This window comes from Arvicanthis niloticus, chromosome 3, assembly GCF_011762505.2.
Source record: "Arvicanthis niloticus isolate mArvNil1 chromosome 3, mArvNil1.pat.X, whole genome shotgun sequence".
Lineage (NCBI taxonomy): Eukaryota > Metazoa > Chordata > Mammalia > Rodentia > Muridae > Arvicanthis > Arvicanthis niloticus.
Window position 1 is genome coordinate 43,080,015 of NC_047660.1, and position 16,394 is coordinate 43,096,408.

The 16,394-nt window shown below is 38.3% G+C and overlaps 1 protein-coding gene and 1 non-coding gene across 2 annotated transcripts in view; one reads left to right on the forward strand and one right to left on the reverse strand.

Moving 5' to 3' along the window:
• Ccdc122 (coiled-coil domain containing 122) overlaps positions 1–16,394 on the reverse strand; it is a 36,744-nt gene that overhangs the window by 15,106 nt on the left and 5,244 nt on the right. The window contains exons 2-3 of the mRNA XM_034499081.3: positions 9,225–9,318; positions 8,196–8,311 (exon numbers count right to left, since the gene is read on the reverse strand). Coding sequence (XP_034354972.1) covers positions 8,196–8,311; positions 9,225–9,270 — 162 coding nt within the window. The 5' untranslated portion in view covers positions 9,271–9,318. The remainder of the gene's footprint in view (positions 1–8,195; positions 8,312–9,224; positions 9,319–16,394) is intronic.
• LOC117706394 (small nucleolar RNA SNORA48) lies at positions 1,995–2,139 on the forward strand. Its single transcript, XR_004606504.1, has one exon. It is a non-coding gene; the product is annotated as a small nucleolar RNA SNORA48 (small nucleolar RNA).

Genomic DNA, 16,394 nt, shown 5'->3' on the forward strand with positions numbered 1-16,394 from the left:
CTATAACAGGAAAGGCTTCCAGCAGTGGGACTGGGACACCAATCCAGCCACAAAACCTTCAGCTTTCAATCTATCTTGCCTCGAAGATGTGTTAGGATAATGGTGCTATAGAGCTTATAGGAATAGCCAACCAATAGCTGGTTCAGTTTGAGGTCCAATGTTGAGGGGGATCCCGTGCTTGACCCTGCCTAGATGGCCAAGAACCAGACACTGGATAGCTCAGAGACCCAGGGTAAAACGCACTAAGAAAAATTCAGTGAAATGAGTACTAATGATATTCTGCTATACTCATATATCAGTGCTCAACTATCATCAGAGAGGCATCATCCAGTGACAGATGAAAACAGATGCAGAGACTCACAGCAGGCAAACACTAGGGAGAGCCAGGGGAATCCTGGAGAAGCAAGGGAAGGATTGCAGGAGCCACAGGGGTTGGGTACACCACAAGAACAGAGCCCAGAGAGTCATCTCAGTAAGGCTCATGTGGGTCACAGAGATTGAAGTGACATCCATGAGCTCTTTATGGGTCTGAGTTAGGTCCTCTACATATGTGTTATGGTTTTGTAACTTAGTATTCTTGTGGGACTCCTAACAGTGAGAGAGAGTACGTGTGTATGTGTGTGTGTGTGTGGGGGGTGACTCAGACTCTTTTGCTTGCTCTTGGGACCCTTTTCCTCCTACTGAATTGCCTTGTCCAACATTGATATGAGGGTTTGTGCCTAGTCTTCTAGTCTTATTGTAACTTGATATGCTGTGATCTGTAGATATTTCTGGGAGGCCTGCTTTTTTTTAAGGGACACAGAGAAGGTGTGGGTCTAGGGGAAGTAGGGAGGAACTGGAAAAGTAGAGGAAGGGGAACTACTGTTGGGAACCACTTTCTACTGTTGGTATAAAGGAAAAACAAAAGAATAAAAATGCACATTTAAACAATAGTGATATCTATTTTAAATATAATTTATAGACACTGTGAGCACCATTTATAAGCTTTTATATAAGGCCATATAATAATAGTTTCCATATTTCACAGTATGCATATCTGTATGCAATATGTCTTTTAGGAGAAAACAGTGAATATATATATATATATGTGTGTGTGTGTGTGTGTGTGTGTGTGTGTGATATATATATATATATATATATATATATATATATATATATCACATAGTAAAGGCTACATTTGACAAACATACAGCCAACCTTATATTAAATGATTGAGAACTGAAAGCATTTAGCAATAGGAGGTATATATATCAACATCGTAAAGGTTATATTTGACAAATATACAGTCAACATTATATTAAGTAAGAAAAACTCAAAGCATTTATTCTAAAATCCTGAGCAAGGATGCTTACTCTTTCCATTCTTTAATATCCTTTTCAATTTTAAACTATTTTTATTTTTAATTACTCATAAATATATATGTACCTGTGTGTGAGTTTGTGCAGATGGGTGCACTATCCATGGAAGCCAAAAGACATGAACACCCTGGAGCTAATGTTACACATGTTGTAGCTATCTGCCATGGGTTCTGGGAACAGCACTTCAGTCCTCGGCAAGAGCAGTATGCTCTATTAACTGCAGAGTCATCTCTCCAGCCTCTTTGTACTCCTATTATATACAGTGCTCAGTCTGAACTACAACAGGTCCTCGAGGGAGAGGGGGATGGAGAGGGGAGGAGAGAGAGAGAGAGAAAGAGAGAGAGAGAGAAAGAGAGAGAGAGAGACAGAGAGAGAAGACAAACTAGAAAGGGAGACGTCAGATTATCCTTATTTGTACATGACATGCTCTAATACATCTGAAAGAACCTAAAGACTCTATCGGAGAACTCTTAGAGCTGATAAATACATCTAGCAAAATAGCAAGGCAAGAAAAAAAATCATTATACAAAGAAGACTAGTGTCTTTTTAACTATAATAAATGCACCAAGAAAGATATCAAAGGCAAAAATTTTATTCATAATAGGTTAAAAATTTCTTGAACACACTCCTCATCCCACCCTCTGTCAATGGACAAAGAGACTGCTTGCTGCTGGTGGTGTTCTTATTATCAGCCAGGGTCAGAGCAGATGGCAATCCTTTGTTCATCCTAGCTTGATGCCTGGCTTGGTGGCCAAAGCTGTTTCATACCTAGGACTCAGAAAAACTAAATCAAATAAAACCCAGGCAGTGCAATGCAGAAGGAGGAAGACAGACCACTAGAGAACATGGGGATGCCCCTGGTCTAGGTGCCAGGACCCACCTGGATGTCTACGGGCTGTGCAGAACTAGTGCTGGCCCTCACTAGATGCAATGCGCAGGAGAACTGGCCCCATCTCTTACCGTTCACAGCACTCAGAAGAGCAAGTCCTGTACCTCTCCTGGGCAATATAGTAGTGCTGGCACTGGTTGAGGGAGGAGGCATGGGTGAGCCAGCCCTGAGAACAAAAGCAAGGAAGAGCTGGCCCTGCCATTCATCTGCCTTGAGGAGGTGTGGGGCTTGGGGTGATGCCCTTTTCCCTCCACTGCCCCACACTACCTGTGGCAGTTGGGAAACATGCCCCTGGAGTCATGAAAGCAGGTGAGCCAGCCTTATCCCTTGTCTACTGCCGCACCCAGGAGAGCAGGCTATGTACCTCAGCTGAGCAACTCAGTGGAGTTGGCCCTGATAGTGGAGAGATGGGTGAGCCAGCCCCAGCTGCATGAGAGTGGGTGAACTGGCTTAGTCTGTCAAAGGCTGAAGTACTTGGGAGAATGCACCCTGAGCTTTGACTGGGCAGCACAGTGGAGCTGGCTCTGGAGGCATGGATGTGGGTGAGCTGGCCCCAAGGGCATGAGAGTAAGAAAGGGAACCTTGCCGGCTGCTGATGACTGCAATGGGTGAACTAGCCCGAGCAGTACTGGAGAGCTATCCCTGGTGGTGTGGATAAGGGAGAGCTCAGCTACCACTCAGGCCCAGATCCAGGGCTCTGAGACAGCTCATCCAATCATCTGTGAACAGTCAGGATATGTGAAAGGGCAAGTCCTGCTATTTCAAAACTGTAGGATCTCGATGACCCAGGGCATCAGGATAACCAGAAGGAGTCCGGGTGAGGATCCAATATTGATAGTGTCATAGAAGCCAGAGATCTTGAACCAAACTCATTGCAATGAACACTTGCAAGTGAAGGTGTATGAACAGAAGGATATACTGTGGGACACACCATGACACACTACAGCATTGAGGATGAGTGTGTGTGTGTGTGTGTGTGTGTGTGTGTGTGTGTGTGTGAGAGAGAGAGAGAGAGAGAGAGAGAGAGAGAGAGAGAGAGAGAGAGAGACAGAGAGAGACTTTAGAGAGGATATTTCAAGGGCAAAGGGCAGATATGAAGGGTCGACAGGGAGATGAGAGGGACTGAGGTGCAGAATGTGAACCTCACCTCACAGCGAATCAATAAAAAGTTTTAAAAATACCTAGGAATAAACCTAGAAAACAAAGTAAAAGAATGCTACAGTGAAAACCCAGTCCTGGGGTAGGATTGGGGCAAAGACAAGCCAATCTCTGGAGCTGGCCAACTAGCCTGCTTATCCAAGTTGGTGACCTCCACATTTGTTGAGAGACCCTGTCTCAAAATATGAGGAGAAAAATTACTGTGGGAGGACAAGTGATGTTGACCTTATGACCACCATGTGCACATGTATACACATGCATGTACTCTCACATATGCATGTACACATGAGCATACACTTCTTCCTTGATACACACATACACACACACATACACACACACACACACATACACACACACACACAGAGAAGGATATAGGTATAGACAAGAATTTTTCTGATTTGGTTTCTAGAAACACAGAAAATAATTCCAAGAATTGACAGGAGACTGGGTGAAATTAAGATGCTCTGCGCTGCAGAGGAGATAGTCATCAACAGATAGAATGGGAAATAATCCTTCCCACCTTGACATCAAATGAGGATTAGTATTGAGGACATAGAAAGAACTGCTAACATTAGATATCAAAAACCCAAATCAATAAATGGGTGTATGACATGAACAGACAGTTCTCTAAACAAAAAATACAGATGGCCAATAGAGCCACGAAAAAATACTCATGATCACTAGTCATCAGCCAGCTGCAAACTAGTATTTCCTTTGGATTCCATATCATCTTGGTCAGAATGGGTCTGACAAGTAAAACAAACAAAAAACAAATGCTGGGGAGGACACAGTGAAAGATGAAAGTTTATTGAATGTCAACTTGTATGGCCACTCTAGAGTCAGTATGTAGTTCTGAAATATCTCTGCAAATAGAGCTCTGATATGAACCAGCTACACTACTCTCCTGTTTATACCTGAAGTAATCTAAATTACACATTCATGTTTATAGCTGCACTTACCTCGGTAGTCAGGTAGTGGAACCAGCCTAGATGTCTATTAGGTAACTGGATTAAAAAAAATCCAGTACACACACACACCAGAATTTTATGCAGCAATACAGAAAAATTCAATTGTGACATTTTCAGGAAAATGTATGCAACTGGAAACCATTGTATTGAGTAAAATAAACTAGTTTCAGAAAGACAAGACACATTTGCTCTCATGTGAGGAAAGAGTGTACATGTGCATGTGCGTGTGGGGGGGGGTATGAAACTAGAAAGAGGCTCATGAGAGAGGAAGAAGATATCCTAAGAGAGGTGGGAAACAGAGAAGATAATGAAATACATGGAAAGAGAAAGCAGAAATGTTGACTGACTGGGGAAGAGAAGCCACTTGAGAGGGAAGAGGTAAAGTGCAGAGGAGTGGGTGAAGGAAATGGCTGGGTTTTGTTTTAAATGAGCGTTGGCTGGCTGCAAGGACATTTCTGCTGGCTTTCACGGGGTTGGCTGGGGTGTCTTGATTTTGTCTTATATGCATTAAGCTGCAGAGATCCGTCCTTCTCGCAACAGCAAACACAGAAAAGTGGAAGTGTGACTATGTAACACTTTCCTAAGCCTATGCTTGACTCACTTGGGCTACACTCTAGATAGTCATATGACCAGAGTCAGGCTCAAGGGATGCAAATGTGTCTAGCACAATGGGAATACACAATAATTATTATAAATTGTGAAAGAAAAAAGGTTCATTGAAAAAAGATAACATGAATTTGCTCTTCAGAGTGAGCCTTATTAGGAGAGCCACAGGTTCATGAACATAGACAGCCATGATGAGGGACTTACAGTAGGAGAATATTAGGAGAGTTCCAGCATCAAACCCATAGACAGCCATGGGAGAGCTCTGAAAGCACAGGTGGGAGCCTTTAGGTACCCAGTTCCTTTCAGAGCCTGAGAACAAGGGAGCTTCTCTGTATTATAGGGTTTTGTTTTAGAGAGGAGAGGTAGAGTGGGGAATGGAAGAGCTCCACACTATATGACCTAGTCTGGCTTGGCCTGGCTGGCATGCTGTAAGTTAGGAAAACACTGATAAATATAAAGCTGTAATTCAAGGTTGTCCTGGATCTCAGGGGCATCACAGCTACAAATGGGAGGTAGACAACAGAATTCTTCGTAAGATCTGTGAGGTCACAGCCCACTCTAATCAACTGTGGGTGGCAATTATCTGAATTCTGAAAAAGAAAGGCAACTTAGAGGATCTGTAAACTAACAATAATAATGTGATATAATATGTATTTATACAGATTCACAAAGAGTCCAGACCAAAAGTACACATGAGCACAGCCTGATATCACAAACGTAGGGAACAGGGCCCACCTTAAGAAACAATCTTTATTTTGTTTAATCTATATCCTTCTTGTTTATTTCTGAATATAACTGTTCATCAAATCCCACATTAAGTTGCACTTAAACAACTACAGGACACTCATCGACCTTCTTTGTTGTCCCTATTACCATTCCTAATTTGCTGTGAGTTTTTGTCACAAATAGATGTTGAAACAAGTACTTTTTATAGACTCTAGAATTCTCTTTCTATAACAAAGTTTTTAATTGAATCTTTGCTTTAAAACCGATGTGAGTCTTATCAACTCAGAATGAAATACAAGTCTCTTATCACTGTGTATATCTTCCATCATTTCTCAAAACCTTGTCTATGCTATGCCATTTTCCAAGTACCTTGAGTGCTGTCTATGCCCAAGACTGGATGAACTCTCTGGAATCTCAGCCCCCAACCCCTCTCTCTATAAACTAGTCCCAGGTAGTCAATACTTCAGCTGTCCTTTACAACGTGACTTTGAAAGATTACTTCTCTAGTCTTCTAATGTTGATGATGCCATGTGTCATGCAATTATTTGTTTCATTTTTTTTGTATTCCTCCCCAACAGGGCATGAGCAGTACAAGAGTAAACAGAATGTTCTGTAAAATTTTTACTCAAAAGTAGTTCTTGGCATAAATTTAAAAAACTGTCTGAAGTTTTATTTTAAAAAGTTGTTATAAGAAATTCTTTATAGAAATCTAAGACATTGCTTTGTATTATATCCTATTTTTCAAATATATTTTTAGGAGTGACTAACATAAGGAGAATACTTATAAACATCTATACTGCATTAATAAAATTATTACCATTATATATCTATGAATATGCTAATACTTCAGTAAATGTCAAAATCAAATCCTACTGCCCACTGTGTCCCCCAAAATGATACCTCCCATATAATTACAAGCTTGCTCTAACACAAACCCCTTACAGTCATACTCCGTTACCCTCTCCATTTTACAAAAGAGAAGGAAGAGGCAATGGCAAATTCAATTGTAAGGCTCAATGTGCAAATCTAGCCTTGAGAGCAGGACAGCTCAACTCCAGAGCATACTCTTCATTTCTGTGATCTATTTAATAATGTCTTTACAAACATGCTCTCCTTTTTCTAATCACATTCATAGCATGCAGTTCTGTTCAATTATGCTTCATGCAAGACCAAGATGGCCCCCATGTTCCTTGCAGAATGATGAGAGACCATCATGAAGAGAAAAGAACACAGAGAAAAGCTACTTGAAGTATTCACTGACAACTAATCGCTCAAATGCCATAGCTTTCCTGGCTTATATGGTTTTACTAGTTTCTTCAATGTATGGTTTAATGGGCGAAACACCACAGGGATGAATTTAAATGATTCTATGTGATGTGTTGGATTTTATACACTACAGACATGATGACAATGTAGCTGCAACGATACCATATGGGAATGTAAGATATTCTGTAAACCCAAATCATTCATATAGACTACTGTGGACTGTGGGAAAACAGAATTTGAGGGAATAAATATTAATTTAAAATGAACCTCCTAATACTACTTTTCTTTGTGGTGGTGCTGGTGTGTGTGTGTGTGTGTGTGTGTGTGTGTGTGTGTGTGTGTGTGTTTTGGTGTGTGTGTATGTTTCTGTGTATGTGTGTCTGTGTGTGTGTCTCCTGTGCCTGTGAACATGCATGTATGTATGTACATAAATGTGAAAACTCTATGACAACCTCTAGTGTTCTTCCTCAAACATCATCTACTTTATTTTATGGGACAGGGTCTCTCAGTGGCTCAGAGCTTGCCAAGTAGGCTAGGCTGGAAAGCCAGTAAGCCACAGGCACGGGCCTTTCTCCACCCCCAAGGCACATGCCAACATCCCCGGCTTTGTTACATGGGTCCTGGCTATCAAACTCAGGTTTTCGTGCTTGTGTGTTGTAGAGAAATGGCCTGAGGTGACTGCTCCCAGCCTGCTAGCTCCTCGGTGACTGAAGGATATCTGTGAATCCCAGAACACTGGGACACTGAGAAAGCATACTTTCTCAGCAGAGAATTCCGATGTTCTGTGTGAAGTAAGCTGCATGCCTAAGAAAGTGGACTTCATGATCATTTTCTCATGAGAAAAATCTTTTGTTTTAATTAAACTAAGCAACACTTAACAGAGTTAGACCACAGACAGATTTCTCAGTCTGCAAGGAGGTTTAGGTCACCTTAACCCTAGATAAACTATTGTTTGAGAAACAGAAGCTGTTGAGAATTAGAAGCTGTGAGAAATCTTTATTCTGCTTGCCTATAAAAGATGCTGGAGAATTCAATAAAGTATGCAGCAGTTCAGTTACTCTGCATCCACTGTGTCCTGATTACTGCCATCGTACCCAGGGACCCCAATGCACTAGACAATGACAGTGTGTCAAGCACATCACTGACTGAACTGTCATCCGTATTTTCTTCATAAGTTACAGTTCACTAAAAAAGGCATTTAATGTATTATATGAAATTAATTACCTGCAAATGGTACAGAATTTTTTTATGTTTTTCTATTTCCGATGTTTGTGACTGTTGTTGTTTTGTGACTTGCTCTACAGCCTCGGTTAATGAAGACTTGTCTTCTTTGACCATAGCTAGACAAAAGAAAAGGGCATTTCATAAAAATTAAATGAAGACATTTTAAAAAGTCATATTTCTTTCAATAAATTCATTAGAAACTTGATTTGTTTTTATAAATAACTAAATTTAGGATTGACACTGTCCTTTTTAAGCTCAAACAAACTCAAGAACAATAGTAACACCACTGCAAGGTTGCTCACCTCAGTGTGGTACCAGTTCTTTATAGGACAGAGTGAGTGGGATTGTCTTCATTTATTAATCTAGACCTCTTGCACATGTATTATAATTACAGTGCTACCATAGTAAGTGAAAACCACTTATAGTTTGTTATTTTTCAGTATGGTGGGTCCTGGCTTTTAAAATCATTTACTTTTTGAAATTACAACTCAAACTTTCTCCAAGTCCTCCCATGTTTCCCTCTTGCTCTTTTTCTCAAATTTATGGCCTTTCCCTATTAATTTTTGTTATACACACATATATATACACATACATATATGCATACACATGTATCACACACATATATACATACATATACATCATATACATATACATTACTAAATGTATAAGTACAATCTTCTCAGCCTATATAATGTAACTTACCCATATGTTTTCAAGACTGACTACTTAGTATTAGATAACAAATTGGTGCGCTCTACCATGGGGAAGGCCCCCTACACACACACACACACACACACACACACACACACACACACACACACATAGTTGTGTAGTCCTATTTTCTGAATGTTATATAAACCATATGAGCCTTCTATGTGCTTATTCCTGATGAAATATGACTGTGTCCTTCTCCTCTCACTTGCTACCAATTTGATCCCCTTCCTTCCATTCCTTTCTGTCATTGCTCCTGAGCAACCAGCTGCTCGACTAAGATCGCTTCCTTATCTGTTCAGCTGAGAGCCTCCTTACCTTTTGTAGGAATGACTTCATTCTTCTTTTCTGTGTCTCCTGACATTCTTTGTCTGGTAATTCTTTTCCCAGGATTGGTTTGCTTTCTTTTCTCCTACAAAATAATATATCTATATTGATAATGTTTCAAGTTTTCTTTTTTCCTGTCACCTATTCATAATCCTGACAGTTGTTAAATACATTACAAGGATAATAAAGGAGTGGTCACCATTGCTACTAACAATGCAGTGAGATGTAGAAAGGAAAGAAAAAGTGTATTTATGTTTGGCTTTGCTTTTCAGCTGCTAGGACCTTGAGGAAGGTTTTTCTTTTATCTTCAGTGTCTTCACCTGTGAAGCCCCACAGGGCCAAGGTAATAATTAAAGGTATTATAACATAATGTAAATGTGATGTATGTGCGTGTGTATGTATATGTGTGTATTATGCACACACACACACACACACATACACACACACACACACACACAATACCTGACATATGTTGGGTAGTTATGGACTAGCAGTAGGAATGTCGATTACCTGTGTTGAAATAGATTGAACCAGAACATGCAAGAAACAATTCTAAGAACATCTAAACATTTATGTCCAATGTTATTTTGACCATGGCAGGTACTGGTCCTAAGCAGGTTTGTAGCCTATTTGTCTATCTTTTATTTAGGAGCAACTGATAAGATGAAGGCAAAGACTTTATTCTATCAAAAAGGAAGGGAAAGAATCACACTAACACAAGAATGGCAAGGTCACAGGACAGGAATGTTGCAGGTCTCAGGAAAAACAACATCAGAATTTACCTATCCAGAGGAAATGATTCAAGTTCTCATGGTGAGATAAATGGATTCAATGTCAACAAATTCCATTGAGATTGGAAGTTGTCACCTTCTATTTAACATTCGTACATGAAGATTTTTCTAGTCAGTTGACTATTTGTTAGCAAAAGCCCAAGATTTTTTATAGATGTTCTAAATCTTACCTATACTAAAGTGATTCCAAATTTTGCATGACAAAACAACAACAAAAACAAAAAACCAAGAAACATTAGACTAAAACTCAGCACATGTGACGAAGCATCCACAAAGAATTTTCAGCAATCACCAAGCATCTTTCCTAAGGATTAAATGCAACATACAACACAATATACACACACATATAGCACACACATGTATATGTACACACATACACACATGAATGTTACACATGCCTTCTAAACAGAAATTTAAATGACTAAGATGTTTCCCAGAAACAAAAGAAAGAAAACCAAAATTGCTTCCTAGGTAAGGAGATTGAAACCTATGTAGAAATATCTTACACTAAGCAGAAGGAACCATGAAAGTCTGGCTGGCAGATTGTCATCATCTGGATGTATTCTTGTCTTCAAGTTACTTCCTTCCTTCCTAATGTCTTCCTGACTCTGAGTCCATTCTGTGTTCATGCCTCTGCTCTATATCCTTCCCTCAGCGCACACAGAACTGCCTCAGGTTAATATTGGTGGAATTACATTCTCTAGCTTATTTGTTAGGTTTTGTGGTCAAAGACTTTAAGTTTTACCTACCTGACATGCTATACCCTATACTTAGCCCAACGCTTTCATTGACTACAGTGCTGAGCTTCGTTCATGCCTACTTGTGCTGGACACCAAGAACTTCAGAATTTTTAAGTACTATATATAATATTTATTCTGCTCTTGGTAGTGTTCTAAGTATTTTATCTATATGAACTCATCTGACTGAGCTAAATATTTATAGAAAAGCTCACTGAGGCACGAATAGATCATGGAATTTATACAGTCAGGTAGCTATAGTGTTGTTACTTGAATTTATGTATTTTGGTACCAAGGTTCATATTCTTAATACTGTGTTAGGGGGCTACTTTTGAGAGGGTAGAATCTTCACTTATGTATCACTTCAGAATCAAATTAGATTGTTAATCTTTTTTTCCCTAGTGCTGGGAGTTTGAACCCACTGGCACAATCTGCCTAAAGCTGGACATTATACTTAATATCTGTCCTAACTCAATCTTTAGGAAAAATCTTCCGGTTTTCAAATCATTCCTTACTATAAAGATGTATCACCACTGAGCTTGATACATCCCTTAAATGGATGCAAATACATGCCCCAACTCATCCTTTGTGTTCCCTGAAACTCAAACTCCACCTAGATCTCTATGGTGGAACATAAAAGATAGAAAGAAAGAAAGAAAGAAAGAAAGAAAGAAAGAAAGAAAGAAAGAAAGAAAGAAAGAAAGAGAAAGAAAGAAAAGAGAAGCAAACAATCTACTGCCATCTACTGATATTTCATTAGAATTACATAAATCTATATAAAGAATCATAGTAAGCATATTACTAGATTCCAACCAAAAGAAATTCATAAATCATATTCATTAAAAAATATATTATAGTAGGAGCTGGAAAGATGGATAAACACTTGACCTAGACTGATCATAAGACAGAAGAACAGATTTTGATATTCTTCCTGTCTTCCATTTTGATCTCTCCAGTCTCACAGTCAGTCCTGTAACAGATGGCTTGCAGAGGTTGCTCTTCCCACACTACTTCCACTCCCTGGGGAGTTCACCTCTTGGTGGGAACCAACTCAGTCTCCCCTGCTTCTAGCCTTCCCTTCTAGCTCATCTCCATTCCTTCTTGTCAGCAGGCAATGCCCAGAAACTTCTATCTTGGACCCCTAGTGGCCACACAGTCTTAGACTCAGAAAGGTGATTTTCACTACCCCTCTGGTCCTCCATTATTCTCTGTCCAGCAGCAACTGGCTTTCAGGAGCTCCTCCTCCCATCTCAACATCATTCACTGAAGACTACAACTGTTGGTACAGATTCAGGATCCTCCTAGCTCTTTTATCCCTGCCTCTCCAGGCTTAATCTTCCTCTTACTATAGCCTACTTGCAAAAGCCCCGCCCCTTACCACAATCCACTACCTGGGGACTCCACCTCTTGGTGTGAACCAGATCCCCCTAACTCTTTGACATCGCTCCTCTCAGTCGTTCTTCCTTAGCCTATCCCCATTCCTTTCTATCACCAACCAACTTGTGGAAGCTTCTCTATGAGGGACATCTACCCAACTTGCCTAGGATCCAGAAAGGGCAGCAAAGAATAGGACACCCACCCAACAAAGACAAGACCAGATGTCAAAACTAGAAATACCTTAATCATCATAACTCCAGATGCCTAGACTCTAGTAGAAAACACATTAACTATCAAAATAATATGCCTCTACCAGAAACCAATAACCTTATTTTAGTTGGCCTTAATTACTGAAATAAAGCTGAAGCACAAGACAAGGACTTCAAAATAGCAACCATGAACATATTCAAGGACCTTAAATGGGATGAATAAATGCCATAATGAAGACCATGAATACCCAAAGAAACAGTTGAATGAAATAATAAAAAATTAAAAGTGAAAGAATTTAACAAAGAAATATAATCACTAAAGAAAACACAAACTGAAATAAAACTGGAAATAAAAAATTTAGAAAGTCAAAAGCCTCAGAGTTAAACTTTACCAACAAGACATGGAAGAGAGAATTTTGAGTTTTGAAGAGAAAGTAGAAAAAATAAATACTTCAGTTAAGAAAATGTTAAACATCTAGGAATTTGGAACACTATGAAAAGACTAGATCTACAATAATAGAGATTTTTTTTAAAGGATGAGAAACTCAGGTCAAAGGCATAGAAAATACTTTTTAACAAAAATCTTAGATGAAAATTTCCCCAACCTAAAGAAGAAGGTGCCAAGGTATAAGAAGTATAGAGAGCAACACCAAATAGACAGGAGGAAAAAAGAAGTTTCCATGACATAATAATCAAAACACTAAACATATAGAACAAAGAATGTATATTAAAACCTGCAAGGGCAAAAGACCAAGTCACACATAAGTAGGAAGGCCAATTAGAATAACACCAGTCTTCAATAAAGACTTACAGTCTGGACAGATGTTTTACAAACTCCAAGAGACCACAGATGCTGTCCCAGACTACAATCACCAACAAAAATGTCAATTACAATCAACAGAAAAAGAAAAACATTCCATGATAAAACAAAATTTAAGCAACTTCTATCAACCCAGCATACATAAGGTACTAGAGGGAAAACTTCAGTCCAAAGATGTTAATTACACCTAAAACCACACACACACACAAAAAAAAAAAAAAAAAAAAAAAAAAAAATCAAAACACTAAGTTAAAGAGAGGAGGAAAACCCCACATCATAACAACAAAACAAGCACAGTTCATTGATCTCTCTATATTAATAGTATAAATTCTTCAAAAAAAAGTAACAGAGTAACTGATTGGATTAAAAACCAGGATCTTTCTATTGTATTTAAGAGACACTTAGCCATCAAGGACAGATACTACCTTAGGATAAAAGAATGCAATAAGGTATTCCATGCAAGTGGACCAAAAACCAAGCAGGCATAGCCATTTTAATATCTGACAAAATAAACTTCAAACCAAAATTGATTAGGAGAGGGAAGAATACTATATACTCATCAAAAAAAATACATAACTCACTACTGAATGAAAAAAAATGGGTAAAGACAGAAATCAAGAAGGAAATTAAACGCACTTTAGAATTGAATGCTAATGAAAGTACCACACATTCAAACCTATGGAACACAATGAAGGCAGATCTAAGAGACAAGTTCATAGCCCCTAATGCTTACATCAAAAAACTTGAAGAGATCCATATTAGTAGCTTACCAGCATACCTGGAAACTCTAAAATAATAAGAAGAGACAACACCTCAAAAAGCATAGATAGATAGCAAGAAATAACCAAACTCAGGGTTGAAATCAGTGAAACAGGAACAAATAACCACAACAACAAAATCACAATCAATGAACAAAAAGTTAACTCTTTGAGAAAATATGTAAAATTGGAAAACCCTTAGGCAAATTAACTAAAAGATACACATCAAAGATCCAGATTAAAGATGAACGAGGAGACATTACAACAGACACTAAGGAAATCCAAAGAATCATAAGGATATATTTTTTTAAAAAGTCTGTATTCTACCAAACAAGAAAACCTAAATAAATAAATAAATTTTAAAAAAGATTTCTTGATATACACCAACCACCAAAGTTAAATCATGAAGCATTTTAAATAGATCCATATCTTCTATTGAAGTAGAAGCAGTAATTAAAATAATTAAAAGCATCTCAACCCAAAACAAAACAAAAAACTAAACCAAAAACAAAACAAAGAAAGAAAGAAAGCCTATAAAGATGGACTCAGCTCAGAATTCTACCAGTACTTCAAAAAATTAACACTAATAATTCTCCTCAGAGTATTTCACAAAATAAAAACTGAAGGAACATTTCCTAATTCTTTTTATAAGCCACTATTACCCTGATAACTGACCATAAAAAGAACCAACAAAAAAAATTACAGACCTATGTTTATAAAAAATTATAAACATAGATGCAAAAAATTCTAAATAAAACACTTGCCAATTGAATCCAAGAATACTTAAAAAAAAATATCCACCATGATCATGCTGGTTTCATCACAATAATGAAGGGACAGTTCAGCACACAAATCTATAAACATAAGCTACCACATAAGCAAACTGAAAGACAAAACCTTCACAATCATCTCATTAGATGCAGAAAAGGTCTTTGGGAGGAAAAATCTAACATCCTTTCATGATAAAAGTCCTAGGGAGATACTAGAGATACAAGTGGCATGCCTCAACATAATAAAGGCAATTTACAGAAAGCCCAAAGCCAAGATTAACCTAATTAAAGAGAAAATCAAAACATTTCCACTAAAATCAAGAACAAGAAAAGAATGTTCACTTTCTCCCTGCTTGTGCAATATAGCACTTGAAGCTTTAACCAGAGCAGAAGACTTGACTAGACAATTGAAGGAGATCACGGTGCTACAAATAGGAAAGGGAGAAGTATCTTTATTTGCAGAAGACAAAGTTTTATATAGAAAAGATCCTAAAAACTACACCAGGAAATCTCTAGGACTCATAAAAATGTTCAGTAAAGTAGTAGGAAACAAAAATAACACAAATAAATCAGAAGCTTTCCTATATACAAATGACAAACATGTTGAGAAAAAATCAGGGAAGCAGTACTTTTTACAGTAGCCTCATAAAGGTTGAGACAACTCTTACCGTGTGTGTTAGTCAGTGTTTTATTGCTATAAGGCGACACCATGAACACAGTAACTCTTAGAAAGAAAAATATTTAATTGGGGGCTGACTTACAGCTCAGAGGATTAGTCCATTATCATCCATGGTAGGAAACATGGCAGCACACAGGCAGACATGATGTTGAAGAGGTGGCTGAGAGTTCTACATCTAGATTCACAGGCAACAGGAAGAGAGAGTGACACTGGACCTGGCTTGCGTATTTGAAATCTCAAAGCCCACCCCCAGTGACACACTTCCTCCAGCAAGGCCACACCTACTCCAACAAAGCCACACCTCCTAACATTGCCACACCCTATGAGCCTATTGGGGACATTTTCATTCAAACTACCACACTAAGCAAGTGAAAGACTTGTAGTTTAAGACACTGGAGAAACTGAAGAAGATGCCAGAAGACAGAAACATCTCCCATGGATTGGCAAGATTAATATTGTGAAATGGCCACCCTACCAAAATTAATCTACAGATTGACCAAAATTCCCATCTAAATTCCAACACAATTCTTCACATCAACTGAAAAAATATTACCTTCATATAGAGACACAAAAACCCAGGATAGCTTAAAAAAAAAATCTTGAATAATATAAAGACTACTGATTGTATCACCATATCAGATTTTAAATTGTACTAAAACTCTATAGCAATAAATACAGCACACAAAAACAAAAATGTTGATCAATGGAATAGAATTGAAGACCCAAACATAAGAACATACATCTATGGATACCCCAGTTTTTACAAAAAAAAAACCCAAAAATATAAGCTATAGAAAGAGAGCATCTTCAACAAATGGTGTTGATCAAACTGATGGTTGCATGTAGAGTAGTTCTAATAGGCTCGTATTGATCACCTGCACAAATGCAACTCCAAATTGATCAAGGACCTCAACATAAGACCAGATACCTTGAATATCTGAGAGAAGAAAAAGTGGGCAGTAGGTTTGAACTCATTAGCACAGGAAAGACTTTCTGAACTGAACCGATAGTGCCAGCAGT